We start from the raw sequence: 15,162 nt of genomic DNA on the forward strand, positions 1-15,162 counted from the left end.
AATGGGATGCAGGGAACCCTAATGCCCAGGAACTCCTGGGTCTCCCAGTTCCAGGGAGATAGAGAGAGGAGTATGATGAGAGGTAGAAAGACAGAAATTTTAAAATAGAAAAGCAGGGAATTAGTGGAATATTCATGCAATAAAATACTATGCAGTGATAAAAGAATCCATGTCACGTACTGATAAAGCTCACAGACATAGAGGTACCAGAAAGCAGGCAAGGACAGAATAGCATCAATTTCATTTATATGAAAAAACAAGCAACATGAATCTATGTTACTAAAGGTCAGAATACTGGTTACTTCCAAGAATATGCTGACTAGAAGGGTAAAAGGATCTTCTAGCATACTGAAAAATGCTCTGTATCTTGTTCTAGAAGGTGGCTACACAGAGTTATAAAGGAACATGAATAGACAGACACATTGGATTCACTGAGTGCACGCTTAAGATTATTACATTTCATGCACTTTATCACAGAGAAACTAGAAGGCCAGAAAAGCAGGAAGAGATGGAGAAGAAGGCTGGAAGCCAACAGAAAGGAAGAACAGAAACAGAAACCACAGAAGAGTAAAGGGTCCAGACCAACCTGGCCAGATGTGGACCAAAAGCAGAGAGAGATAAAGGAAACAGGGAGAGATCAGCGAGGGCTCCCAGGTGTCCTGTACCTGCTCCAGAGCAGCCAAGCTAGTCCTCAAGGCATTGTTCTCAGCCAAAAGGCCTTCCACTTGTTCCTGCGCATCTGCACTCTGGATGGACACCTGGCCCCACCCCCACGACAGGTGAGAGCAGGTCCAGAACAGAGGGACAGGACCTACCCGCAGCCAAGAAAGAAAGGAGACAGACACAGAGACACACAGACCAGGACTAGGAAAAGCAAGACCCCTTGGGTCATGCTTGCCTCTAAAATACCAACTCAGCCTGCTGCCACCCTCAAGCCCAGCTCCCAAGCCCACCAAGTCCAACATACCTGATCTTGTAGGGCCCGCAATGCTGCCGCATGCTCCAGGCGCTCCCCCTGCCGCTGATCTCTTAGCTCTGCCAAGCTCTGTGGGAAGTCAGGTAACCCCATTCCAGACCTCATCCTTCCCTGGGTGCACACAGATATACAGACTCCCTCTATGACCACCTAAAAGCATGTTCTCAGCACCTGTGAGGCTTGAACTAGCTATCAGAGATCTCAGGTTCGTCCAGATTCCAAGCTAGTATGCACAGGGCTCTCAAACACTCCCTCTCTCCCAGCCTCTGAGCATTTCTGACGCACCTAAGTTCCTGAAGCTAGCTTCTGAGGGGCTCACAGTCACCCAAATTCGAGCTTGGGAGCCCCAGGATTTTCAGCCCCCAGGGACTGTAACTCTTACCCATCTCCAGACCCTAACCACCAGGAGTTGTTGACATACTTAAGCCCCATGTCCCAAGCTTAGGAGCCAGCTCCTAGTTCACACAAACTCCTAGTCCCAGACCATAAAGATCACAAACTCACGACCTCCTAGTTTCCAGCTCTTGAAGAAGCCTCAGACTGACCCATCTCCATTGCCACTCTGGCTTCCTGTCTCTGGGAATCTTTAGACCTAGATCACCTACAGCTCCTGAGAATTTTATCCAGAATCTATCCCAGCCTGCATACTGCAATCTTTTAGGGGCCCTGCTCCCACAAGCTACCATATCCTCCATTCCAAGAAACTTCAGACTTGCTTCCTCTCAGGGGAAACTTAGAGGCCTTAAAGTCAGACAGCCCTGATCCCCAGGAACTTCATACCCATGCAAACTTTCGTTCTCGGCTTTGGAGTCTCAGCTTTTCACTGCCACCAAGGATCTCAGAACCTCAAGACCACCCACCCCACATGAACACACTTCTTTATTTATTTATTTATTTATTTATTTATTTATTTATTTATTTATTTATTTATTTATTCATTCATTCATTCATTCATTCATTTATTCATTTATTCATTCGAGACAGGGTTTCTCTGTGTAGTTTTGGTATCTCCTGTCCTGGATCTTGCTCTGTAGACCAGGCTGGCTTCGAACTCATAGTGATCCACCTAGCTCTGCCTTCCAAGTGCTGGGATTAAAGGTGTTGCTTTGGAGCCAGTTCTGGAACTCACTCTGTAGCCCAGGCTGGCCTCACACTCACAGAGATCCGCCTGCCTCTACCTCCCAAGTGCTGGGATTAAAGGCGTACGCCATCACTGCCCACCATGAACCCACTTCTTTTTTGTTGTTGTTTTGTTTTGTTTTGTTTTTCTAGACTGGGTTTCTCTGTGTAGCTTTGGTGCCTGTCCTGAATCTCACTCTGTAGCCCAGGCTGGCCTCGAACTCACAGAGATTCGCCTGCCTCTGCTTCCCGAGTGCTGGGATTAAAGGCGTGCGCCATCACTGCCCAGCTGAACCCACTTCTTAACATCACAGAACCAAAACAGCTTTCCAGACCCTGAAGGTCTCAACTATACTCTGCCTCCAGCTCCAACTACCCATATTTGAAAGTCCACTATCTACTCAACCCCCGTGTTTTTGAGCCCTAGGAGTCTTCAATGTACTGATATCACAGCTTATAAATTATTATTATTATTATTTTAAAACAGGGACTCATTATGTATCTCTGGCTGACCTTGAACTCACAGAGATTCACCTGGCTCTGCCTCCCAAGTGCTGTGACTAAAGGAGTGCGCCCTACACCTAGCTGATATCATGGCTTTTAAAGGTCTCAGCATCACCCAGTTTCTACTGGGAGAGTTCCACAGCTCACATTCACCCTAAAATTCCTGGTCCCAGACTCCAGTGAAAGTTCTGACTCATACAAAATTGTGGTACCCAATCAGAGTCCTTAGACTCCCACCTCAGGATCTCTGAGTCATGTAAACTCCTAACCCAACTTCTAGGGCTCTTGGTTTCTGAATTCCCATTTTTCTAGCTCTTAGAGGGCTTACACATATCTATCAGCTTACTATATTTCTAAATCTCAGACATCCTAATCAGTCTCAAAAGACCTCATATCTCCCCAGACTGTCCACTCCAAGAATCTTGAGACCCAGCCCCCATTACCTGATTGGCAGCCTCAAGTTCCTGCTGCAGCTTTTGGGTGCGAGCCAACTGAGCTTTGAGATCGGCTTCCTTCCGCTGCTGTAACTCTTCAATTTTGTTTCTAGGGGTGACAAGGACAGAGTACATTAGGCACGGCTGGAGGCCCAGTCCCCCATCACTGCACCTGCGCCTTTGGTTAATCGGACTGGGCACGCTCTCAGGCTTTCCACCTACTGACAACCCCAGTCGTTACCTGCTATCATTAAACAATGTCTCCTTCTCTGTCTGCAGACGGCAAAAACTGGGCAGAGAAAGACGGGCATAGATACGTTATTTCCACAAGTCCATCCCTCTCACTCTAGACCCCCAAACCTCTGGCAAAGAAAAGTGTACCTTTCCTGTTTCTTTTTCAGTTTCTCAGAGAGCTGAGGGAGAAAGAGGAAGCAGTGTAGACAAATGATAATGAGAATATTGACAAAATAAAATAAACGATAACAACATTTACAGATACTTCATACTGAGTCCTTCCTACAAGTTGAGTTTTACCTAGGATATTCTTGCGGAACTCTCAGGACATCCTTGAGAACTGAGAGCTACTTGTTTTATAAGTCTGATTTACTGAGTCTCAGAAGAGCTAAGCAATTTGATGGCCCATCTGTCAGCAGCGGCAACACCATCTCCAGATAGCCCCCTTGGACTCCCAAGGCCATTATTTATGCTCCCAAAGCAGTGGCCAATGGCCACATGACAGAAGAGCTAGGCGGGGAGGCCTGGAAAGGAGGATCCTAACTGGTTGTCTCACCATTGGGCCTCCAGGTTCTAAGGGCATTCTTATATGGATGAATTGGCAAAGCTGTGAGGAAACAGAAGGGATGGGACCTGCCATGCACAAGGGAGAATGAGACCACATCAGCTTATTCCACAATAAAAGCAACTCTGGGATTTGTGAGCCTCTATTTCACACATGATCAAAGTGAAGCTCTGAGGATGCACAATGCTCCTCTGCTGTCAGGAGAAAGCCAGGCAGCGGCAAACCCCACCTTAGCAAGTTCCTCCTGTAGTCTGGAGGTTTCAGCTTGCTTTGAGCTCTGCGGGTGGTAGGGGGGAAGATAAGGGATGGAGTTGTTATCAGCAAGGATGGAGGAAGGCCTCTCCTTTTGCCTGTCCCGCCTCCCTTTAGCCCATGAGATGGTGATGTCACAGACATCTCCATGGGCCCACGGGCAGGAGTAGGGCATCTGTTGTCTCCCAGCATCCCAGTCCCAAGAGACCCAAATTTACCTCTAAGCCTTGCAGCTGCTCCCAGAGCAATTTCTTTTCTTCTTTCTCCATTTCCCATTTTAGCTCCACTTCTGCTAATGGCATGGGGGCCAGGGCAGGGGGGAGTGCATCTCCTGGGGGATCCCCTTGGCCCTCACTTGCAACTGAAGATCTCAAAGTCTCTTTCCCATAGCGCTCCTGCAGTGCTGTTGAATAGAACAAGAATGTATGATGGGGGGTCCTGGAGAGATGGCTCAGAGGTTAAGAGCACTGGCTGCTCTTCCAGAGGTCCTGAGTTCAATTCCTAGCAACCACACAGTGGCTCACAACCATCTATAATAGGATCTGATAGCCTCTTCTGGCCTCCAGGTATACATGCAGAGCACTCATACATAAAAAATATAAATAAGAAAAAAAGAATGTATAATGAATGAAAGTATCTCTAAAGCCCCTTGTTATGTCTCAAACACAGGGAGAACTATCTGTCCTCCAGCCTCTCAGGTTGCATATAACCCTGCCACAGATGAAGCCTCTTTCAAGCCTGTCATAAACAATTTTTAAGCCTCACCAACCTCTAAAATCCTATCTACCATGTTCCATACCATATTTACATAAATGACCTAATTCCTACCCATATTGTACCTGGTCTCATTCCTGATCGTGGAACCAGCACCCACCACCATATAAGCCCCAGCTATTCACCAAAGGTCCTGTGTCAGACCCTTCTCACACTCTATCAAGCTGTTTTTCTGCCTTCGTCTCAGACCCTATTTACAATCTGGGCTCAGAATCTTTCCACTATTCTATTTCTGCTTAGTCATTATCTCCTTTTCAACATTCATTCTGCTGTTCTCTAACATTTGCTAAGAACCAGACGCTGAACTAAAACTGCAGGGTGAAACTTCTTAAATTGCTCCACCTTTCTGGTACAAATATTCTGGTGTACTGTGTACATGAGCAAGTTTAGACTCAGAGAGGTAAAATGCCCTCCAAAATGCAAACTCTCACACTAGCTCAGGCAAGGTCGGGTCTCACTGTGAAACGTCTTCTCTTCCCCCTAAGAAGACTATATCCATGCTGGCTCTGCTCAAGACATGAGGTCCCTATACCCCAGGAAGGCCTCCATGCACCTGCCATGTTCTTCTGCAAGGCGGCGTTCTCTGCCTGCAGCCGCAGTAGCTCCCCATCCACATGTGCCCCAGCTTGAACAGCTCCTGCTCCAGCAGCCCCTTCCTTCAGTTGTTGGTTCTCCAGCTCCAGCTGCTCCAGCTGACTGCAGAGCTGAGCAGGGGGAGAAAGATGACAGGGAAATAGCAAATCAGAACAGTACCCACCAAAACACAACTCACTAGGCCACTCAGTGTAGAATTCATTACATTCCCACAAGAACCTTATAACGCAGCCCCTCTTATACTTTGCGGATACAGACACTGAGACACAGAGATATTAAACAATTTCCAATTTACACATCTGTTCAGTAGCAAAGTCAGAAAGGGTAAGAATACTGAGAACAACCTTTTCCCTTTGCCGACTCCCAACCTCTCAGATGCAAAGACCTCAGGCTGCTATGGAAGCTGTTAAGCACCATGGACAGCCCCAACGACACCCATTCCTTACCCCCACCATCTGTGGCAAAATGTCCTAGATTCCTGGGTCCAAGGACAGCTCCCTCTCAACCCAGGCATCACAGACAGCTTGCAAGACATTTCCAGAGTAAACACAGCTTACAGTTTTTATACTTCCAGTCTTTAGCTTTGGAGAGGTACGCCATGAAAATAAAATTCAGCAGGCCCCACTGTTCACATCCTGGTTAAAACAATAGTTTCACAAGACAATACCCTGTCTTCACTTTCAGATCAGACTACTGAGGCCCACAAAAAAATTTCTTATTTTACTGCCTAGGATATAACACCATTTCTTTTAACCATTTCTTCACCTGACTGGCTTCTATGTATCTTACCGCTCTACTCAGGTATCATCTCTAAAGTAGGATTAGCCAACACAAAAACTTCTATTATCTTACCACAGCATTCTCTGTTCACTTATTTCTGACCTAGTATCAATCACAATTAAATTTATTTGTTGTTGGTGTTATTTTATTTTATTTTGTGGGTTGTTTTTGTTTTTGTTTTTGTTTTTTTTTTTTTTTTTTTGGTTGTTGTTCTTTAAGATAGAATCTCACCATGTAGCCCAGGCTGGTCTTGAACTCAAAATCTTACCTCAGTCTTATAAATGCTGGGATTACAGGCATGTACCACCATCATGCCTGGCTAAATTTGATTTTTTTACATGGAATCACAAAACAGAGTCTGAAACTAGACTGCTTGGACATGGATTCTACCATTTCCCAGCTGGGTGATCTTGGGACAAATTACTTCACTTCCCTGGGGCTCAATTTTCCTCATCCACTAAAAATATCCCACAATTGTATTGTAAGAATTGAATGAATAATGTAGAGCAATTCAAATGGGAATAGGTATAGAAGAAACAGCATTAGTAAACGATCACTATTATTATTTACCCCACCTCATCCCACCTACAAAATATCAGTGTTCTGGACAGGTTTTTGTCAACTTCACACAATCTAGGGTCATCTAGGAAGAGAAATCTCAATTGAGAAAATGTCTCCATCAGCTCGGTATGTAGGTGAGTCTGTTGGACATTTTTTTGATTAGTGATTGATATGGGAGGATCCAGCCCACTGTGAGTGGTGCCACCCCTGGGATGGGGGACAAGCAGGCTGAGTGATCCATGGAGAGTCAGCTAATAAGAGGTGTCCCATCCATGGCCTCTGCTTCAGTTCTTGCCTCCAGTTCCTGAATTGGTTTCCCTCCATGATGGATTGTGAATTGTAAGCCAAATAAACTCTTTCCTCTCCAGATTGGTTTTGGTCAGTGTTTTATCCCAGCCATTGAAAGCAAATTATAGCAGCAAGTTCCCCAAGAGTTAGGACCATTCTGTGCAGCTCATAACTTGATTTCCAGAACACAGAATCCACAGCATTCCCTTTAACTAATTGTTAAAGGAACAACTGAGCTGATGAAATCTCTTGGCAGGCTCTAGCATCAGGTCTTTCTGTAAGTACCATAAAGGCCCAAGAGGAGTAGGAAGGGGATTATGAAGGAGGCCAGAGTGGTGCAGAAAAACACTACCAATAGTTATGAGAGCACCAGAAAGCTCCAGGGACTGGGGAGAGGGGCTCATACCAGAAGGTATTAATTAAAGTGTGATAAGATCTTGAGGTCGGAATAACTTCTGTGGAATAGTGGAGTGGACCAATAGAGAAAATTAGAAGTAAGGAGATCAGAAGGCTGTGGAAGCAGAGGATGAAACACAGAATGAATACAAATGTTTCATACTAAGCAAGCACTCTTCCACTGAGCCATATTCCAAGATCCTGGTTATAAAACACTTCCTTCTCATTTACCTTCTTTTGTTCTCCACCATCTGCTGGTTACTAATTTTCTTAAATATGAAAAGGAATGGGAATGTGGCACAGTGGTAGAACACATGCTTAGCATGCAGGATCCCTGGGTTGGATCTTCGTCACCACAAACAAGTCAAGACATAGTTTAGAGGGAAAATGAACTAATGAGATAATGTCACTAGTGAACACTTCCATAGCTCGGACTATCTATGTACATAGATTCGCCCACTGAATCCTCCTCATAAAAGTCCTATGAGGCAGGTACCTCTATCATCACCATTTCCATTTTAAACATTTGAGAATCAAGAAACAGGAGACCAAGGGACTTGCTTAATATCATAGTTAGTAAAAGGTACAGCCAAGATCTTAATCGAGACCTTCTGGTTCCAGAGTCCTTACTCAGAATTACTGACTGCTAAACTGTCTGTCCTGGCACTGTAACTGCTTAAAGATTGACTTCTGCTGGATTTTGTCTCGAGTTTTTGACTTTTTAAATATTGTTCTTTATTCTTTGATTTGTAATGTAGCCCAGTCTGGCCAAGGATGATCTCGGGCTTCTGATTGTCCTGCCTCTACTGCCCAAGTGCTAAGATAACAGGCATGTGCCACCACACACAGTTTATACAGTGCTGGGGACCAAACCCAGGAGTTCATTCATGTGAGTCACATGTGAACCGCTTAAGTCACACCCCAAGGCTTTGTGTGTTTGTTCTTGTTATTTCTGACAATTTCTTTCTTTTTTTTAAAAATTTATATATTTTTATTTTAGTGTATGTATGTCTGTGTGAGGGTGTCTAGTATCCTAGAACTGGAGTTACAGACAGTTGTGAGCTGCCATGTGGGTCCTGGGAATTGAACCCGGGTCCTCTGGAAGAACAGTCAGTGCTCTTAACCGCTGAGCCATCTCTCCAGCCCCGACAATTTCTTATTGTATACATGTACTGTGACCGCATTCCTCCTCTTCTGCTTTTTAAAGCAGTAGAGTCCCATCAGATGGAGCCTTGGAAATAACATTATTTTTTCTACAGCATATTTTCCCTTAAAACACACTGAAACTCACAAAATGATCAACCATGGATACAGAAGACTAGTAGGAGAATAAAACATGGGCTCTCTAACTGCCCAGTAGGGTTAGAAACAGCCAGGAAATTAAAACCAGTAAGGAGATAGAATTAGTCAATCCAGGGTGAATTACCTGGAAGAAGTGGAACCCCAGACTCATGTCAGATGAAGGAAAGAGAAAGAAAAGGGGAGCAGTTCAAACACTTTTCCATCCATATTAAGCAATAAGAATTTTAAAGCCCCAGAACATATTGGGGCTCCACAGCACCAGCCCAAAATTATACAAATGGAGATTTGAATTAAATAAAAGGAGTGGCTTAGGAACCAAATGAACTCAGGGCTCAAAGGATCTACTTCCATGAATGTTTGGCCCCACCTGTCAAATTGCTGCCCCCAGCAACAGATTACAGCCTGTTTCAGCACCATGGACAGTGCTCAGCGCCAGCCCCTGTCCACCCTCTACTGCTGGCTGAGCTTTCAGCCTCGGTGGCTCTTGCCCATGCATACACAGGTGCCCCATTCCCATTTCCCCCCTCAGCTATCCCGGGCACCAGCACCTTGCTGAACTCGGCCATAAGTGTACTGTTCTGCAAACGGAAGTCCTCCTCCTGGCTGTGCAGCTTTGCCTGCAGCATCTCATTTTCACTCAGCAGTACCTCCACTTCCTGCAGTGGCAGACATGGGCCAGGACTCCAACAGGGGTAGAAAGGATGGGGAGGTAGGTAAAGAAGGAGAGAGAAGGAAAAAATGGCATTGGGTAGGAAGCATATAGGGGAGAAAGAATGAGGCAATACATAGGAAGAGAGACATACAGGTAAGAAGACAGAGACAGAGGTCAAGAGAGACGTGGGAAAGTAGAGAGAAGAAATGGGAAGGGGGATATAGACAAGGGGTTGAGGGGAAAGAGAAATAATGATAAGGAGATGAGAAAAGGGAGAAGACAGGGAATGAGAGGGGGATCAGGAAAAAGAAAAGGCAGGAAGACAGGAACAAAGCAGTATCAACAGGAAAAGAATATAGCAAAGAGAAAAGAGAGAAATCCAATGAGTAAGGAAGATAGAAGAATGGGAGAAAGAGAAACAAGAAGTCAGAAATAGAAAGGAAAAGCAGAAAAGAGAAATGAAAGAGAGAACCAGGTGAAAGGGAGACAAAAGGAAAATTAAAGAGAAGAAACAGAGGGGGAGACAGGAAGGTAGACAGATTCATGAGGATAAAGAAAAAATATACAGAGGCCAAGAGTGCGAAACAAACACAGGAAAACAAAGACATTGAGATGAACAGCGGTGAGGAAGTTGCAGATACACGGGTGTACACAGATAAAGGCCAGTACAATGCCACCAAACAGATATCCCCACTAAGACAGTCTTGCACACATATTCACCCACCAAAGGCCCCCTTACCTGAGCTTTCTTGCTCTTGCTTAGTGCCTAAAAGGAAGGGTGGAAGAGAGCTGAAGTGAACAGCAATGGACCCCTCTGTGGGCTGTGGAGACTCATGGGGCAGGTGTTGAGTGAGGACAGTGATGTGTTGGGGGATGGAAACATGTTTAAACACAGAACTTTCATAACAACTGGAAGCCCACAGAAACAGCAGAAGAAATGAAGAATGCCTGGGAATTCTGGTGCCTTGGCGCCACAACACTCAAAAAAAAAAAAAAAAAAAAAAAAAAAAAACACCTTCCTTTCTTCTATGCTCTTGAGGGCTTGAGGGAGAGGGGAAACAGTGTCTTAGAATTTAACCCTTTATACACCGGATCTCCAAGCTAGTAAATTGTGGCTTCATCACTACATCTGTTCAAACACATCAACGTGCTTCCCTCTCACTGGGAACGTCTGTCCCTCTGCTCGGCAGCCAAGGAGATTGTCAGGCTTTGGAAATCAACACCCTACCGAGAACTCCAGTTTCCTGACGCTGGATTATCTGAATTCTGTATCATTCACCCAATGAGAATTTTAAAATTTATTAAAATTTATTTATTTATTTATTTATTAATACTGTGGGTGTGGGTGTGTACACACACACACTTGAGTGGCACAGCTTAAACATGGAGATCAGAGCATAACTTCATGGAGTCAGTTCCCCTTCCACATTTTCTTTAAATTGTTAATTTGTGAGTATGGGTGCATGCAGTGCTCATGAAAACCAGAAGGGGCATCACATCTCCTGGAACTGGAGTTAGAGCCTGTTTGGGAGATGCCATCTGAGTGCTGAGGATGGAACTCAGGTACTCTGCAACAGCAGCCAGGGCTCTTAACCTGCTAAGCTCCAGCCCCTCATCCCACAAGTATTTACTCAGCATGTACTATATGTAACATTGTATTATACATGAGGACAGAGCAATGAAGAAGAATAAAAATAAGGACCTAGGATATCTTAGGGGGCCATAATAGGCTCTATTCTACCTTATCTTGAAAGGATCTGAAAGGTGGGTTTGGTCTCATGTCACCAGCAGGACCAGGGCAGGTAGGAGCATAAGGAAGCAGTATGAGTGGAGGACAGGAGGCAGGCTCAAGGCAGATTTACTAACAGACTAATTTAAGGTTAATGACTGAAGCCACATGTGGTGTACATGCCTACAGATCCAGCTACTTAAGAGGTTGAGGAAGGAGGCCAATGTGAGGCCAAGAATTTGGGACCAGCCTGGGAAACTGCTAGATTCCCCTTTCAAGCCAAAGTTAGTAAATAACAGCTGGAGATGTAGCACAGGAGTAGAGCCAGCTTAGAGCCAGGTGTGGTGGCCTAGCCCTGGGATCCCAGTACTTGGGAGTTGGAGACAGAAGAATGAGGAATGGAGGGTCAGCAACTCAAGGCCGTCTTCAGCTACACAGCAAACACAAGGGCAGCCTAGACTTCAAGAGACCCTATCTCATAAACAACAAAAAGGTTACTTTTCAGCCTTTTAGCTAAGATCAAACATGGAGAGCTTGCCTAGCATGCATGAGATCCTAGGTTTGATCTGCAGCACCACCCAAAAAAATTTAGTGAATGAAAATGAATAAGCAATTGATCTCAGAATGAATTAAGAATAAATTAAAACAAATCAATAGATTAAGCAAAGCCAGGCATGTCAGCACACACCTATAATCCCAGCACTCAGGAAGCTGAGGCAAGATGACCAAGAGTTCAAGGCCAGTCTGGGCTACACAGCAAGATCCTGTCTCAAAAGAAACACGCACACACACAAATTAAAGAAGCAAGATTAGGTTAAAATTAGCAAACTGAAGAGACTTCTGTGAAAAAAATTTCAAATGACTGTAAGAAAGCAGCTTGTAACATTAGGTCTGGTTCAGTGTAGGTGTTCACTGGGAGAGAAATGAGTCAGATGGATAGAGGGAAGCTAGCGGTGGGTGGATGGGGAGGAGGAGGAGGGCGGTACCTTCTGAGCTTTGCTGAACTCCTTATCCAGGTAGGCGACCTTCTGCCGAAGACTGGCAAGTTCTGGTGCAGGAAAAGCAGGGAGGCTCAGCCTCAGGTGGTAACAAGGAACCGAAGGGTCATCTTATCAGGCCTCTAAAGGAAAACCTCTGCCTCTAATACCCCAAACCACCCCAGCTAATGAGACTCTCTTGGCTCACCAACACCATTCTTTCGAAGTTCATCTGAAAGCTGGTAGTTATTTGTCCGGAGTTCCAGGAGCTGAGTCTTTGGGAGAAGCCAAGAAACAAAAGACTTATCAGGAAGGTATTCCTCCCCCCACTTGAGGTAGCCAAGCCCCACGCTCTAAAGACTGGACTGGTACCCACTAGCTAGGTGTTTCCTTAGTTGCTCCACCTTGTCCAGCTCCATTCCAACCGGCCAGCCTCCCCAATCCATTGCTCCACTAACCCATCCCACACCTGGGCCTCTAAAGGGTACTAGCACACTGAAGGGTATTGGAATAGTCAGGCTCCCGTTCAGATGTGTTCCTGTGACTCAATACACGCAGGATAAAATAATTTTGGATGACCTCTTTAACACCCTGAACACTGGGAAGCCCCTTTGGCAGAAGGCCTTGCAAATTTTTTCTCAAGGAAAGAGAATTTGGTCTTTCTCCTTCCCAACTTTCATGAGTCAGGGGATGTTCCCCCAAGGTCCTGCAGAACTCTTAAGGTTTTCAAAACATGTTAGAGTCCCCTTAAGTCAAGAAGTATGGGAAAATGCAGCATGGGCCACTTCAAACAGCGCATGTTTATCTACCAGCCTTGCAGAGCCCTGAAGCTGATTCTTCTCAGAACCATGCACGGTCCCCTACCCCTCGCAAAGCACCAGCCTCCACCCCTCTCGCCACAATGGTTTGGTCCAGATCAGAAGGCTGGCTTGGCTATTCGGGGATTTTTCTTGCCCTGTTCTCCCCAGGACTCAGATATCATCTCTCTGAATCCTAGGCCAATTGGAATACCTTTCTACCCACCTTGAAGTCCCTCTCCAAAAGAGCCCAATGTTTTTTCCTCACACATGGCCCAATGGGATAAATCTTTCTTGCTCGAGTATCTACCCACTCTTCATAAGATGCCTTCAGTCATGATCCAATAGGGGTGACACTATGTCCCTCCAGAACCTCTCTCAAATACCCTGAAGTGGGCCAGTTAAATTAATCTTATTCAGAATGCTCTGCAGTTTACAGTGGTCCTCCCTGTTTATGGTCCATTGATCTCACTCTTACATCCTCAGTGTCCCTCAGCAAGCCATCTAGCTCCTGAGCAACTAGAACTACTTCTGCTCTCTCAAGAGTTCTGCCTCCAACCAACAGGCCTCTAGGGTTTCCCCATTTCAGTCTTTCCCACTAAGGCTCTCCCATGCAGTGTCCCTTCACTGTGCAATGCTATCATTCCCTCTCAGAGTGCCCCTGAAAAGAATCAACAGGTCTGAGTACCAGGTCAGACGACTCCGCCAAACCCAGTGATGTTCCCCTCCTGAAATCCCAAAGTATTATTCTTTTATATCCTCTGGCTGTTCCCCTAACATGGGTTAACTGTATTACTCACTCGGAATGTTCTTCACCCCAGATCTAAAGGAATCACCCCAGTCCGTGCAACTGTACCCCTCCCTCTTAGGATCCATGCCCACCAAGGGCATAGCACCTTTAGGGATGAGATCCATGGACTTTCCGTACTCCCCTGGCCTAGTGGTATCTCCCATAAACTTCCCACCTCCCACCAGTTCATGGTCTTGCCCTGTCAAATCACCCCCCCTCCCCACACATACAAACATGACGCAAAAGGCCAGATGCCTGCTTCCTTTCTCTCCAGATAAAATAATTTCTCCTTCTCGGGATCTCCATCCTTCAAAGTCTACCATCATCACCAGTTAATCATGGACCCAAAGGTTTCGCCCCCACCCCGGACTGAGAAAGGTATCGTCTACTTAAAGACGTTCTGCGTTCCCCACAAGAATAACAGAATCCAACCTTCAGAACCCACATAGAAGCTTCGAAGTCAAAAGGGTCGCCGCTAAGAGCCTCAGTTTCCCTTCTCCATACCACCCCCTTACACTCAAGGCCCATTGCAATCCAGTCCTCAGCGCCTACAGCACGACCTCTCTCTACCCCGCCCCCATTCTCCTAGCCGGTGGTCTTGCCCACGTCGAGCGGCACCTGCATTCGTTGAAACTCCTCTTCAGACAGAGCTTGCGCCATGTTCCTTTGCCCCCCCCCACCCCCCCGCAAGCTTTGTACGCAGGCGCAGCTCGTGCGGCCTGTCAGTGCTAAGGTCGGAGCGAACCACTGACTGGGAATGAAGGGGGAGAAACGCAATCTAACGTTCAGCGTTTTAGAGACGGAGAGAAGAGAATGATGCTTGAAGATCAGGAGGATTTTGCTTTGATGTTTCACCAAATTGTAAATCGTCTTTTATGGCCTTTGAGCATGTACAGACTACTCATCGTTAAGCGACGTTATGGTACCCCTGTGTCATGGGTGGACTCGTCCGTAGGGAAGTAGTCCTCCGACAGAAAAAAAAAAAAAAATCACCCTTCCGCGATGCTCCTTTAAGGAGAAAGTGACTTAATAACTGTGGAAATGAAAGCGGAAGCTTCCTCCGGTCTTGTTCCGGCCCTCCCCCGGGTGACACCAAAGGGGAATCCCGCCTCACGTAAAGTCCTTGACCATCTACCTCTTTTTTTTTTTTTTTTAAAGATCTGATAATGATTTTATTAACACAGTGCTGTATATCATATTAGGGAAAAGATCTAGTCATTGATAAGCTAAACGTTTTCGAGAAGAGAGAACAGCAGTTAATAAAAAGCACCCAGAAAACTCCATTAAAAATAAAAACAAAAACTAGCTCCATGGACGAGAGCTTGGTAGCATGCACAAGGTTCTGGTTTTGATCCCCAACACCGAAACCAAAACAGAGACAAGTATTTAAATGCACCCTAACCCTCTCGGGTCTGAAAGAAAAGGTCGTTTAGTTTAG

At 45.6% G+C, this 15,162-nt stretch overlaps 1 protein-coding gene across 1 annotated transcript in view; it reads right to left on the minus strand.

Annotated features, from left to right (window-relative positions):
* Nucleotides 1–14,403, minus strand: part of Gripap1 (GRIP1 associated protein 1) — a 28,159-nt gene extending 13,756 nt beyond the window's left edge. Inside the window, 13 exon segments of the mRNA XM_028881363.2 lie at nucleotides 666–758; nucleotides 968–1,045; nucleotides 3,043–3,142; nucleotides 3,275–3,322; nucleotides 3,415–3,446; nucleotides 4,062–4,109; nucleotides 4,303–4,487; nucleotides 5,412–5,562; nucleotides 9,328–9,435; nucleotides 10,171–10,197; nucleotides 12,147–12,208; nucleotides 12,346–12,412; nucleotides 14,343–14,403. Coding sequence (XP_028737196.1) covers nucleotides 666–758; nucleotides 968–1,045; nucleotides 3,043–3,142; nucleotides 3,275–3,322; nucleotides 3,415–3,446; nucleotides 4,062–4,109; nucleotides 4,303–4,487; nucleotides 5,412–5,562; nucleotides 9,328–9,435; nucleotides 10,171–10,197; nucleotides 12,147–12,208; nucleotides 12,346–12,412; nucleotides 14,343–14,384 — 1,041 coding nt within the window. The 5' untranslated portion in view covers nucleotides 14,385–14,403.
* Nucleotides 14,404–15,162: the final 759 nt, after the last annotated feature.

The sequence above is a fragment of the Peromyscus leucopus genome, chromosome X, assembly GCF_004664715.2.
Source record: "Peromyscus leucopus breed LL Stock chromosome X, UCI_PerLeu_2.1, whole genome shotgun sequence".
NCBI classification, from domain to species: Eukaryota; Metazoa; Chordata; class Mammalia; order Rodentia; family Cricetidae; genus Peromyscus; species Peromyscus leucopus.